Raw genomic sequence first — 12,619 nt, 5'->3', positions numbered from 1 at the left:
GAGGCAAAAGTTTGACCGCTAACTTCTTGACAGTCGCAAAGAAAGCCAGATGACAGACATGTTCTGTGTGCTGAAAGAAAATAAATACAACCTAAAATTCTAATCCCAGCGTAACTACCTATCAGAACTGAAAGCAAATGAAGATGTTTTCAGATTAGAAGCTGTGAAAGTTCACCACCAACATACTCTCACTAAAAGGAAATTATAAAGGATTTTTGTAGATAAAAGGAAAATGCTGCTGCTTCTGCTAAGTCACTTCAGTCATGTCTGACTCTGTGGGACCCCATAGACGGCAGCCCACCAGGCTCCGCCATCCCTGGGATTCTCCAGGCAAGAACACTGGAGTGGGTTGCCATTTCCTTCTCCAATGCAGCAAAGTGAAAAGTGAAAGTGAAGTCGCTCAGTTGTGTCTGACTCTTAGCAACCCCATGGACTGCAGCCTACCAGGCTCCTCCATCCATGGGATTTTCCAGGCAACAGTACTGGAGTGGGGTGCCACTGCCTTCTCCAAAAGGAAAATGATTCCCCCCAAAAAAGTAAACTGAGTCCAGAAAGAAGGTTATAGGTGCAGGGGAGGAAAAAGAAGCAAAAAAAAAAAAAAAAGCAGTAAATATGTATGTAAATCTCATGAATGTTGAATATACAAAAGATTAAAAATAATTCATTGTGAAATTTAAAGTGTGTGTGTATATATATATATGTATATATATTTTATATACCACAAAATGGAGGAGGCAGGAGGAGAAGGGGACGACAGAGGATGAGATGGTTGGATGGCATCACCGACTTAATGGACATTAAGTTTGAGCAAGAGTTTGAGCAAGCTCTGGGAATTGGTGATGGACAGGGACGCAAAGAGTCAGACACGACTGAGCAACTGAACTGAACCACAAAATGAGTGTATAAATCTGGAGGGACATAAAAGTGAAGAGTTCCAAGACACTTGTATTATCTGGAAGAAACTACTATTAGATTCTGATTAATGATTCCAAATTTTAAGGTGAACTAGAATAATTTTTAAAACCAAATGCAACTAATGGAAAGGTTTATGGAAATAATTTTTTTAAATACAGCATCAACTAACAGAAGAACAGAGAGCAAAGGGAACATGGAACAGGAGGTAAAAATAGGGATGAAAAAATATACTAGATTTATGACACAGTATTTTGGTAATTACATTAAATGTATGTGCCCTAAATGCTTTAGTTAAAATTATGACCAACTGTTAACTGAATTTTTAAAAACCAACTAAACAAGCAATACTTCTTAAGTATGGGGAGATTTAAAAGACTGAAAAAAGACACCATTCAAAGTTGAAAAAGGCTGAGATAGTCATATTATCAGTACTATCAGGTAAAATAGACATTACTGTTAAAAAAACTTGCTAGAGATAAAGGTGACGTTATCATGATGAAAGATCCAGTTCACTTGGAAGCTATATAAATACATATTATCCCAAAAGATTAAAAGCAAAAGTATTCAGAACTATGAGGACAACTACATATCCACAAATATCATAGGGCAAATAGACTTCTAAAAAATAATAGTATAGAAAATGTGGACAACATGATTATGAAAATTGATTTAATGGACATACTTGGAACCCTGCACCTTGCTTCAGAACCCTTGCAAGTACATATGAAACATTTAAAATGTGTATACTTCTCATGGAAAAAATTTTAACAAAGGATTGCCATTTTAGAGTATGTCAGAGTTTTTTTTTCCCCCTAATAATGAAAAATTAGAATGAAAACACTATCTCAAATCTTTTATGATGCATGTAAAGCCATACTTAAAGCGATCTTTTTTTTTTGCTTAAAAGTATATAATGGAAAATGAAAAAAGCCAAAATCAATAAGCTCAGTTTTAATCTCAGGAATTAGTGAAGAAAAACATAAATGAAACCCAGAGAAAGTAGAAGGAAGGAAACACAAAGAACTGAAATTAAGGAGCTAGAAAATATGTAACACAATATAAGCATATACTGGCCAATGTTGAGTCTGAAAAGATGTCATAGAATTGGTAAATCCCTAGTAAGATTAATCAGGAAAAAAAAAGAGGGAAGGTACAAATAACCAGAATCAAGAAAATAGATCTCACTACAGATATTACAGATACTAGAAGAATGTTATAAAAATTTGATGCCCATACATTTTCAAGTATGGATGACACAAGAATAGAAAAGTCGAGTAATCTTACCTTAAATTCTTTCAAGGAATAGGAAACGCAAATATACTCACTAATGTATTTTGTGAAGCTAATAAAATACCATCAAAAACCATAGTAGAATAAAAATTAAAGGCCAGTCTCACCATGAACACAGATCCAAATTCCCATAAACTTTTAGCAAACAATTTCCAATAATATATTTAAAAATCATCATACTAAATTGGATTTATTCTGGAAATGTAGTTTATTATTCCAAATGCAATCATATATTTAATCACATTAAAACTTAATAGGAAAATCATATGATCTTCAGTTCAGTTGCTCAGTCGTGTCTGGCTTTGTGACACCATGGATTGCAGCACACCAGGTCCCCCTGTCCATCACCAACTCCCGGAGTTTACCCAAACTCATGTCCATTGAGTCGGTGATACCATCCAACCATCTCATCCTCTGTCATCCCCTTCTCCTCTCATCTTCAATCTTTCCCCGCATTAGGGTCTTTTCACATAAGTCAGCTCTTCGCATCAGGTGGCCAAAGTATTAGAGTTTCAGCTTCAACATCAGTCCTTCCAGTGAATATTCAGGACTGATCTCCTTTAGGATGGACTGGTTGGATCTCCTTGCAGTTCAAGGGACTCTCAAGTCTTATCCAATACTACAGTTTAAAAGCATCAATTCTTCAACACTCAGCTTTCTTTATAGTTCAACTCTCACATCTGTACATAGCCTTGACTAGACGGACCTTTGTTGGCAAAGTAATGTCTTTGCTTTTTAATACGCTGTCTAGGTTGGTCATAACCTTCCTTCCAAGGAGTAAGCGTCTTTTAATTTCATGGCTGCAATCACCATCTACAGTGATTTTGGAGCCCCAAAAAATAAAGTCTGCCACTTTTTCCCCATCTATTTGCAATGAAGTGATGGGACCAGATGCCATGATCTTCATTTTCTGAATGTTGAGCTTTAAGCCAACTTTTTCACTCTCCTCTTTCACTTTCATCAAGAGGCTTTTGAGTTCCTCTTCACTTTCTGCTGTAAGGGTGGTGTCATCTGCATATCTGAGGTTATTGATATTTCTCCCAGCAATCTTGATTCTAGCTTGTGCTTCTTCCAGACCAGCAGTTCTCATGATGTACTCTGCATAAAAGTTAAATAAGCAGGGTGACAACATACAGCCTTGGCGTACTCCTTTTCCTATTTAGAACCAGTCTTTTGTTCCATGTCCAGTTCTAACTGTTGCTTCCTGACCTGCATACAGATTTCTCAAGAGGCAGGTCAAGTGGTCTGGTATTCCCATCTCTTTCAGAATTTTCCACAGTTTATTGGGATCCACACAGTCAAAGACTTTGGCATAGTCAATAAAGCAGAAATAGATATTTTCTTGAACTTTCTTGCTTTTTTGATGATCCAGCAGATGGTGGCAATTTGATCTCTGGTTCCTCTGCCTTTTCTAAAACCAGCTTGAACATCTGGAAGTTCACAGTTCATGTATTGTTGAAGCCTGGCTTGGAGAATTTTGAGCATTACTTTACTAGTGTGTGAGATGAGTGCAATTGTATGATCTTATCATCCAGAAAAATCATTTCATAAGATTAAGCATCCGTATATGGTTTTTAAAAACTTCAGAAACCGTTACTAGAAGAGAGTGAAGAGAATATATAACCCGAATTCTATAGAAAACATCACACTCAGTGGTAAAACAAAAAGCATTCCTTCTAAAGTTGGGAATGAGAAGGATCATCCCCATTTTTATTTCTTATTGTATTGTAGAAACTATCCAGTGCTATAGAGTAAAAAGGAAAGAAAAGATATTGGAAGGAAATAAGCTATCATTTTTCATAGATGATATGATTACATCCAGAATACAAAAGAATAGGTTAATCTTGAAAATTAGAATTTGGTTTGCTAGCCAAAACAAAGAAAAACATCTGAAAACCCAAAGCATTGTATTTTTACATACCAGCAAAAACAGAAAATACATTTTAAAAATACATTGTTTACTATAGTATAAAAAACAAAATATTTAAGGGAATTCCTTGGTATTCCAATGATTAGGACTCTGTGCTTTCACTGCTGGGGGCCCTGAATTTGATCCCTGGTCTGGGAGCTAAGATCCTGCAAGCTGAGTGGCTTTAAAAAAAAAGAGAGAAGTACTTCAGAATAGATTAATAAAAGATGTCTAAGATCTCTGGCAGAAAAGTGTAGAAAATCATTAAGAGAAACTAAGATCTAAATAAACAGAAAGCTATATGTATTCTGTAATGATGTTATATCGCCCCATACTGATCTGAAGACTTAACTGCAGTTCTCATCAAAATCCCAAAGACCAGGAATAGTCAAGATAATGTGAAGGAGATCAAGTGAGCAGAACTGGTTTTACTTCATAACAATAAAATATTGTTTACTTCATAACAATCAGAATGAAACAAGTTAAACTCTATTATATTTAAAAGGCAATGTAGTATTATTTCAAAGATGGACAGGAAGACCGGTGGAACAGGATAACCCAGAAACAAACGGATGCATTAGTAGATGTCTGTTTTACTAAGAAAAAAAGGTACCACTATGGAGCTATATGGAAAGGACAGTTTGTTAAATAAATGGTGCTGCTAAGTCGCTTCAGTTGTGTCCGACCCTGTGCGACCCCATAGACGTCAGCCCACCAGGCTCCCCCGTCCCTGGGATTCTCCAGGTAAGAACACTGGAGTGGGTTGCCATTTCCTTCTCCAATGCATGAAAGTTAGAAGTGAAAGTGAAGTCGCTCAGTCATGTCCGACTCTTAGCAACCCCATGGACTGCATCCTTCCAGGCTCCTCTGTCCATGGGATTTTCCAGGCAAAAGTACTGAAGTGGGGTGCCATTGCCTTCTCTGTTAAATGGTGCTAGAAATGTACAAAATACAATTGGAGACACACATACAATCCCACTTTTTACTATTTTAAAAATTCATTTCAGATACATTATTGAACGTAAAAGTTGAAATAAGAAAGTTTGTCTTAAAACATGAGATAGGAGAATATCATCACAGGCTTGCATACAGAAAATTTTCTTATGTCACAAAAAGCTTAACTAAAAGGAAAAAATGATAAATTTGGTTATTTTAAAAATAAACATTTGAGAAAAGCATGACAGTAGATGAGCTGATATTTACAACACATGTAACCAGCAGAGGGCAGATGTGTACAAAATGTAGAAAAACACGCCCAAATCATTAAGAAACATGTAGAAAATTCAGTGTTGAAAATGTGCAAATGATTTAAGAAAGCCCTTGACAAAAGATAAAATCCAAGTAGCTAACGAACACATGAAAATATGCTCAACTCATTAAAAATTAGGGAATGCAATATAAAACCACAATAAAATACCACTCTGTACTCACTGGGAAAAATGGTATTACCAAGTGTTGACGAAGTGTGGAACAGTGGAAACTCATTAAATGCTGATGGGACTATAAATTGGTACAATTTGGAGAACAGTATCTATGGAGTTAGAGATGCGTGTTCCCAGTGATCCAGAAATTCTGCTGTTAGGTGTATACCCAGAAACGTGTTCGTGTACACCAGGAGCCATTCCGGGAATGTCCATAACAGCATTGTTTATAATAATGAAATATTGAAACAACTTGCATCCACTAACAGTAGAATAACATGGAATATCCATATTATGGAAAAATACACAGTTACAGAAAGGAATGAAGATGAGATCAGATCAGATCAGTGGCTCAGTCATGTCAGACTTTTTGCGATCCCATGAATCGCAGCACACCAGGCCTCCCTGTCCATCACCAACTCCCAGAGTTCACTGAGACTCACCCCCATCGAGTCAGTGATGCCATCCAGCCATCTCATCCTCTGTCGTCCCCTTCTCCTCCTGCCCCCAATCCCTCCCAGCATCAGAGTCTTTTCCAATGAGTCAACTTTTCGCATGAGGTGGCCAAAGTACTGGAGTTTCAGCTTTAGCATCATTCCTTCCAAAGAACACCCAGGACTGATCTCCTTCAGAATGGACTGGTTGGATCTCCTTGCAGTCCAAGGGACTCTCAAGAGTCTTCTCCAACACCACAGTTCAAAAGCATCAATTCTTCGGTGCTCAGCCTTCTTCACAGTCCAACTCTCACATCCATACATGACCACAGAAAAAACCATAGCCTTGACTAGACGGACCTTTATTGGCAAAGTAATGTCTCTGCTTTTGAATATGCTATCTAGGTTGGTCATAACTTTCCTTCCAAGGAGTAAGCGTCTATTAATTTCATGGCTGCAGTCACCATCTGTAGTGATTTTGGAGCCCAGAAAAATAAAGTCTGACACTGTTTCCACTGTTTCCCCATCTATTTCCCGTGAAGTGATGGGACCGGATGCCATGATCTTCGTTTTCTGAATGTTGAGCTTTAAGCCAACTTTTTCACTCTCCACTTTCACTTTCATCAAGAGGCTCTTTAGTTCCTCTTCACTTTCTGCCATAAGGGTGGTGTCATCTGCATATCTGAGGTTATTGATATTTCTCCCGGCAATCTTGATTCCAGCTTGTGCTTCTTCCAGCCTAGCGTTTCTCATGATGTAGTCTGTATATAAGTTAAATAAACAGGGTGACAATATACAGCCTTGACGTACTCCTTTTCCTATTTGTTCCTGAAAAGGAGTACATCAAGGCTGTATATTGGAACCAGTCTGTTGTTCCATGTCCAGTTCTAACTGTTGCTTCCTGACCTGCATACAGATTTCTCAAGAGGCAGATCAGGTGGTCTGGTATTCCCATCTCTTTCAGAATTTTCCACAGTTTATTGGGATCCACACAGTCAAAGGCTTTGGCATAGTCAATAAAGCAGAAATAAATGTTTTTCTGGAACTCTTTTGCTTTTTCCATGATCCAGCGGTGTTGGCAGTTTGATCTCTGGTTCCTCTGCCTTTTCTAAAACCAGCTTGAACATTTGAAAGTTCACGGTTCACATATTGCTGAAGCCTGGCTTGGAGAATTTTGAGCCATTACTTTACTAGCGTGTGAGATGAATGCAATTGTGTGGTATTTTGAGCATTCTTTGGCATTGCCTTCCTTTGGGATTGGAATGAAAACTGACCTTTTCTAGTCCTGTGGCTACTGCTGAGTTTTCCAAATTTGCTGGCAGATTGAGTGCAGCACTTTCACAGCATCATCTTTCAGGATTTCAAATAGCTCAACTGGAATTCCATCACCTCCACTAGCTTTGTTCGTAGTGATGCTTTCTAAGGCCCACTTGACTTCACACTCCAGGATGTCTGGCTCTAGGCCAGTGATCACACCATCATGATTATCTGGGTCGTGAAGCTCTTTTTTGTACAGTTCTTCTGTGTATTCTTGCCATCTCTTCTTAATATCTTCTGCTTCTGTTAGGTCCATACCATTTCTGTCCTTTATCGAGCCCATGTTTGCATGAAATGTTCCTTTGGTATCTCTGATTTTCTTGAAGAGATCCCTAGTCTTTGCCATTCTGTTGTTTTCCTCTATTTCTTTGCATTGATCGCTGAAGAAGGCTTTCTTATCTCTTCTTGCTATTCTTTGGAACTCTGCATTCAGATGTTTATATCTTTCCTTTTCTCCTTTGCTTTTTGCTTCTCTTCTTTTCACAGCTATTTGTAAGACCTCCCCAGACAGCCATTTTGCTTTTTTGCATTTCTTTTCCATGGGGATGGTCTTGATCCCTGTCTCCTGTACAATGTCACGAACCTCATTCCATAGTTCATCAGGCACTCTATCTATCAGATCTAGGCCCTTAAATCTATTTCTCACTTCCACTGTATAATCATAAGGGATTTGACTTAGGTCGTACCTGAATGGTCTAGTGGTTTTCCCTACTCTCTTCAATTTAAGTCTGAATTTGGCAATAAGGAGTTCATGGTCTGAGCCACAGTCAGCTCCTGGTCTTGTTTTTGCTGATGGTATAGAGCTTCTCCATCTTTGGCTGCAAAGAATATAATCAATCTGATTTTGGAGTTGACCATCTGGTGATGTCCATGTATAGAGTCTTATCTTGTGTTGTTGGAAGAGGGTGTTTGTTATGACCAGTGCATTTTCCTGGCAAAACTCTATTAGTCTTTGCCCTGCTTCATTCCGTATTCCAAGGCCAAATTTGCCTATTACTCCAGGTGTTTCTTGACTCCTACTTTTGCATTCCAGTCCCCTATAATGAAAAGGACATCTTTTTTGGGTGTTAGTTCTAAAAGGTCTTGTAGGTCTTCATAGAACCGTTCAATTTCAGCTTCTTCAGCATTACTGGTTGGGGCATAGACTTGGATCACTGCGATATTGAATGGTTTGCTTTGGAAACGAACAGAGATCATTTTGTCGTTTTTGAGATTGCATCCAAGTACTGCATTTCGGACTCTTTTGTTGACCATGGTGGCTACTCCATTTCTTCTAAGGGATTCTTGCCCGCAGTAGTAGATATAATGGTCATCTGAGTTAAATTCACCCATTCCAGTCCATTTCAGTTCGCTGATTCCTAGAATATCGACATTCACTCTTGCCATCTCTTGTTTGACCACTTCCAATTTGCCTTGATTCATGAACCTGACATTCCAGGTTCCTATGCAATATTGCTCTTTACAGCATCAGACCATCACCAGTCACATCCGCAGCTGGGTATTCTTTTTGCTTTGGCTCCATCCCTTCATTCTTTCTGGAGTTATTTCTCCACTGATCTCTAGTAGCATATTGGGCACCTACTGACCTGGGGAGTTTCTCTTTCAGTATCCTATCATTTTGCCTTTTCATACTGTTCATGGGGTCCTCAAGGCAAGAATACTGAAGTGGTTTGCCGTTCCTTTCTCCAGTGGACCACATTCTGTCAGATCTCTCCACCATGACCCGCCCATCTTGGATTGCCCTACGGGCAATAGTGTAGATGAGCCCTATAAACATATTAAAAAGCCAGCACTGAAAAATATATGATTCCATTTATGTGAAGTTTAAAAAAAAGCTAAAATTAAGCTATAGTTTTTTAGGAATGATTATTTGGTGAAACTGTAAAAGTATGGATAAGTATGGATATGTATGGATATGGTTACCTTTAAAAATCAGGGTAGGGATTTGAAAGGGATGGATATGTGACAGGAAAAAGTCACAGGGGTTTCTCAGGTTCTTGGTAATGGATTTATTGATTTAGGTGATAGTTCTGTGGTTATTTAATGTATTTAATAATAATAGTTGATCAAGTGTAACGTAAGGACTTCCTTGATAGCTCAGTTGGTAAGAATCCACCTGCAATGCAGAAGAAGACCCTGGTTCGATTCCTGGGTTGGAAAGATCCGCTGCAGAAGGGATAGGCTACCCACTCCAGTATTCTTGGGCTTCCCTTGTGGCTCAGTTGGTGAAGAATCCACCTGCAATGTGGGAGACCTGGGTTTGATCCCTGGGTTGGGAAGATCCCCTGGAGAAGGGAAAGGCTACCCACTCCAGTATTCTGGCCTAGAGAATTCCGTGGACTGTATAGTCCATGGGGTCACAAAGAGTCAGACATAGCTGAGCAACTTTCACACTTAAGCATAACATATATTTATGCACTTTGTTGAATTTGTGGGATTTTTCCACCACTTAGAAAAGATTTTTAAATATACATTCATACAGATATACGCATGCATATATATATAAACCATGATACATAAATGGTAGTGATATAAGTAGATGTCCTTGGGCAGAATGGTACTGTAAAAGTGTGCTAGGCTGTCTTCTTTGGCAGCATGCCTTGCTAATCCTTTTTAATAAGGCATTTTAAGCATCCCATATATATATGTGATTACAGTTAAACTGTGAGAAGAAAGATCTCATAGTTTAACCTTAGCACATGTTATGTTTTCTGCCTTCCTTAGATCTTATAGGAGAAATTTATTTTTCATCTCATTTGGTGGTTTGGCCAAATAGGAAATTTTCATTGCGACCTTCAGGTAGTTTTATGCCAGAGAACGACCTGTAATCTTCCTTGTAGTATTTCATAATAACTGTTTTTATTTATTTGTTTTGTTCTCCACTATCTTCACTTGTGTTTTATAACTGTGAAGTGGACTGAATGATAACTTTGAACATTTGTGTCTGGACTGTCCTTAGCATATCATCCTTGGTTTTCTTTGTATGCAAAGGAGAGCGATTCCAACATTTAAACTGGGATTTCTATAATTCAAGGTTTTTTGTATTTTTTAAGGCTTTTTCGTCATGGCTTTCAGTTCTAGTCACCACATATTTCTAGTTCTGTCATTCTGTAACCAAGGAAACGCCCTACTTTCAGCATGGCACAGTGCAAGTATACCTTTAAAAAAAATATTCCAGGTTGAATATTCTGTGTATTCTGAAATAATATGCCAAAGAAGATCAGTGGTCCTAGTGATAGGGAAAAAAGGGCCAAATTTTTATACATTAAAATGGTCTGAAAGAAAAAGTCTTAAGTTTGGGGGAAAAAAAAAGGTGTGTTTCTCCCAAATAACAAGCTTACACTATAGATATAGCCCTTGCTATAGATATATGCATATACAGCTTAGAGAAACTGAAGACTAAAATAAAATCCAACTAAAAAATAAAATTTAAGTTTGAAAATATATGTGTAGCTAATGTATTTCTAAGGTCAGTTGTTATCTTAAGCAGTATCAAATATACCCAAAATATTTAAGTAGACCAATTTAGGTTAAAACACAAGGATGAATGAAGTATATACAATATCTGCTGAATTGGGGGAGTCAGATATGAATGTGAATGTAAAATCTTCAGTGAAATATGTTCTATAATGAAAGAATATTTAAGATATTAGGAGTATAAACAATGTTGATTCCATAGACAAATATAGTTTGCTATGAAGATAGTGTTTTAAAATACAATTGGGATGTAAAATCTGTCTAAAATTCCTTAGTTATCCATCAAAAAATTTCAAAGTTATTTTTCTTTCCACTTTTATTATGAAAATTTAAGAACCTATTCAAACATAGGGCAACTATAATATAATGAACCACGTTCCCACCACTTGAGGAAGCTTCAAATTAATGAAGACCTGAAGCTCTTTTTTAAAACATGACTTTTTAAAGTTCAGAAAGTTACAAATTAACTGCCCTAGAAAAATAACAATGTACAAATATGAATTCAAATATGCATACTTTGTGATATACTTTGAAATTTACTAATACCTCTTCTTCAGTATCTTGGTATTCAAACTCCATTAGTGGATATATTTTAACTATATCATCTGTGTATGTTTTATTTTAAACAGTGTGGGATATTTTATAGTGTTGCCTTTTAAATGTGAGTATAATCTCTAGAATAACAGTAGATATTACTTGCCTTCAGAGCTGAGAATCAATTTGTTTAGGTGCTGCCAAACATTGTAAAAAGTGACATAATATCAAATGGAAAGATGAAATAAAGCTCTTGTGTAATTTAAGCTGCACTGTCTGATACTTCCTTTTGAAACTCATATCTTCAGAGGAGTATTATCTAAATCATGTACTTTCTTGGTGTCTTATAATTCTTAACAATAAATTGCTTATACCAGCACTCTTATTTTATCTTAAATTTTGGTTATTTTGTTCACATTATTCTTTAGATGCTATTAAACTACAGCTCGTTGAATCAGGCCTGGTAGAATGTCTACTGGAGATTGTTCAGCAGAAAGTGGATAGTGACAAAGAGGAGGATATCGCTGAGCTCAAAACCGCTTCGGATCTAATGGTTTTATTACTTCTTGGAGGTGAGTTGTAATTTATGCCAATAAAAGAACATGACTGTCAGATTTTTAAAAATTTATTGTCTCTTTTATAAATACTTCATTAGGCATTTCTCTTATTTTCCTGTCACATTTAATCTTGTTGATGTAATGATTTTGAAACACATCATAAAGAGAACTAGAGATAATGAACCTGGACAGGAGGAGTCTTTACTATCTTACAAAAGTATTTAAAGAGCTGTCTTTAGAAGAGACAGCTATGATGCCAAAGGTCTAAAAGCTAGGTGGCTACTTGGGATTTAGAATAGAAAAATTCTAAACCCTTTTGTCCAGTCTCTACTATAAGTTTATTACAAAAAGAGCTATTACTTCTCCCTTTATGAATTGTGGATTGTGAAGTATATGATTTCCCAGTTGGGTATTCAGCTAAGAATATGGATGTGTCACTCCTAAGTATTTCCCTTGAATCTGCTTCATTTATCTCTAGATGAATCCATGCAGAAATTGTTTGAAGGAGGAAAAGGTAATGTGTTTCAAAGGGTACTATCTTGGATTCCATCAAATAACCACCAGCTACAGCTTGCTGGAGCATTGGCAATTGCAAATTTTGCCAGAAATGGTAAGCATATTTGTTCATTCTTATTAAATCAGACTTTCTATATTTTAGAATTATGCTTTGCCATAACATGTACTAAACCTAGAACCGTTCAGAAGCATATACAGAATCTGTGTGTACTACTACCTTAATTTTTCCGAAACCTGAAATACTAATAG

At 37.0% G+C, this 12,619-nt stretch overlaps 1 protein-coding gene across 7 annotated transcripts in view; it reads left to right on the top strand.

Annotated features, from left to right (window-relative positions):
- Positions 1 to 12,619, top strand: part of RAP1GDS1 (Rap1 GTPase-GDP dissociation stimulator 1) — a 148,626-nt gene that overhangs the window by 118,248 nt on the left and 17,759 nt on the right. For all 7 annotated transcript variants that reach the window (XM_061419601.1, XM_061419597.1, XM_061419598.1 and 4 more), the window contains 2 exons: positions 11,726 to 11,869; positions 12,333 to 12,464. In XM_061419601.1, the coding sequence (XP_061275585.1) occupies positions 11,726 to 11,869; positions 12,333 to 12,464 (276 nt within the window). The remainder of the gene's footprint in view (positions 1 to 11,725; positions 11,870 to 12,332; positions 12,465 to 12,619) is intronic.

The sequence above is a fragment of the Bos javanicus genome, chromosome 6 (assembly GCF_032452875.1).
Source record: "Bos javanicus breed banteng chromosome 6, ARS-OSU_banteng_1.0, whole genome shotgun sequence".
Taxonomy (NCBI): domain Eukaryota; kingdom Metazoa; phylum Chordata; class Mammalia; order Artiodactyla; family Bovidae; genus Bos; species Bos javanicus.
This window is presented reverse-complemented; position numbering and strand designations above follow the sequence as displayed.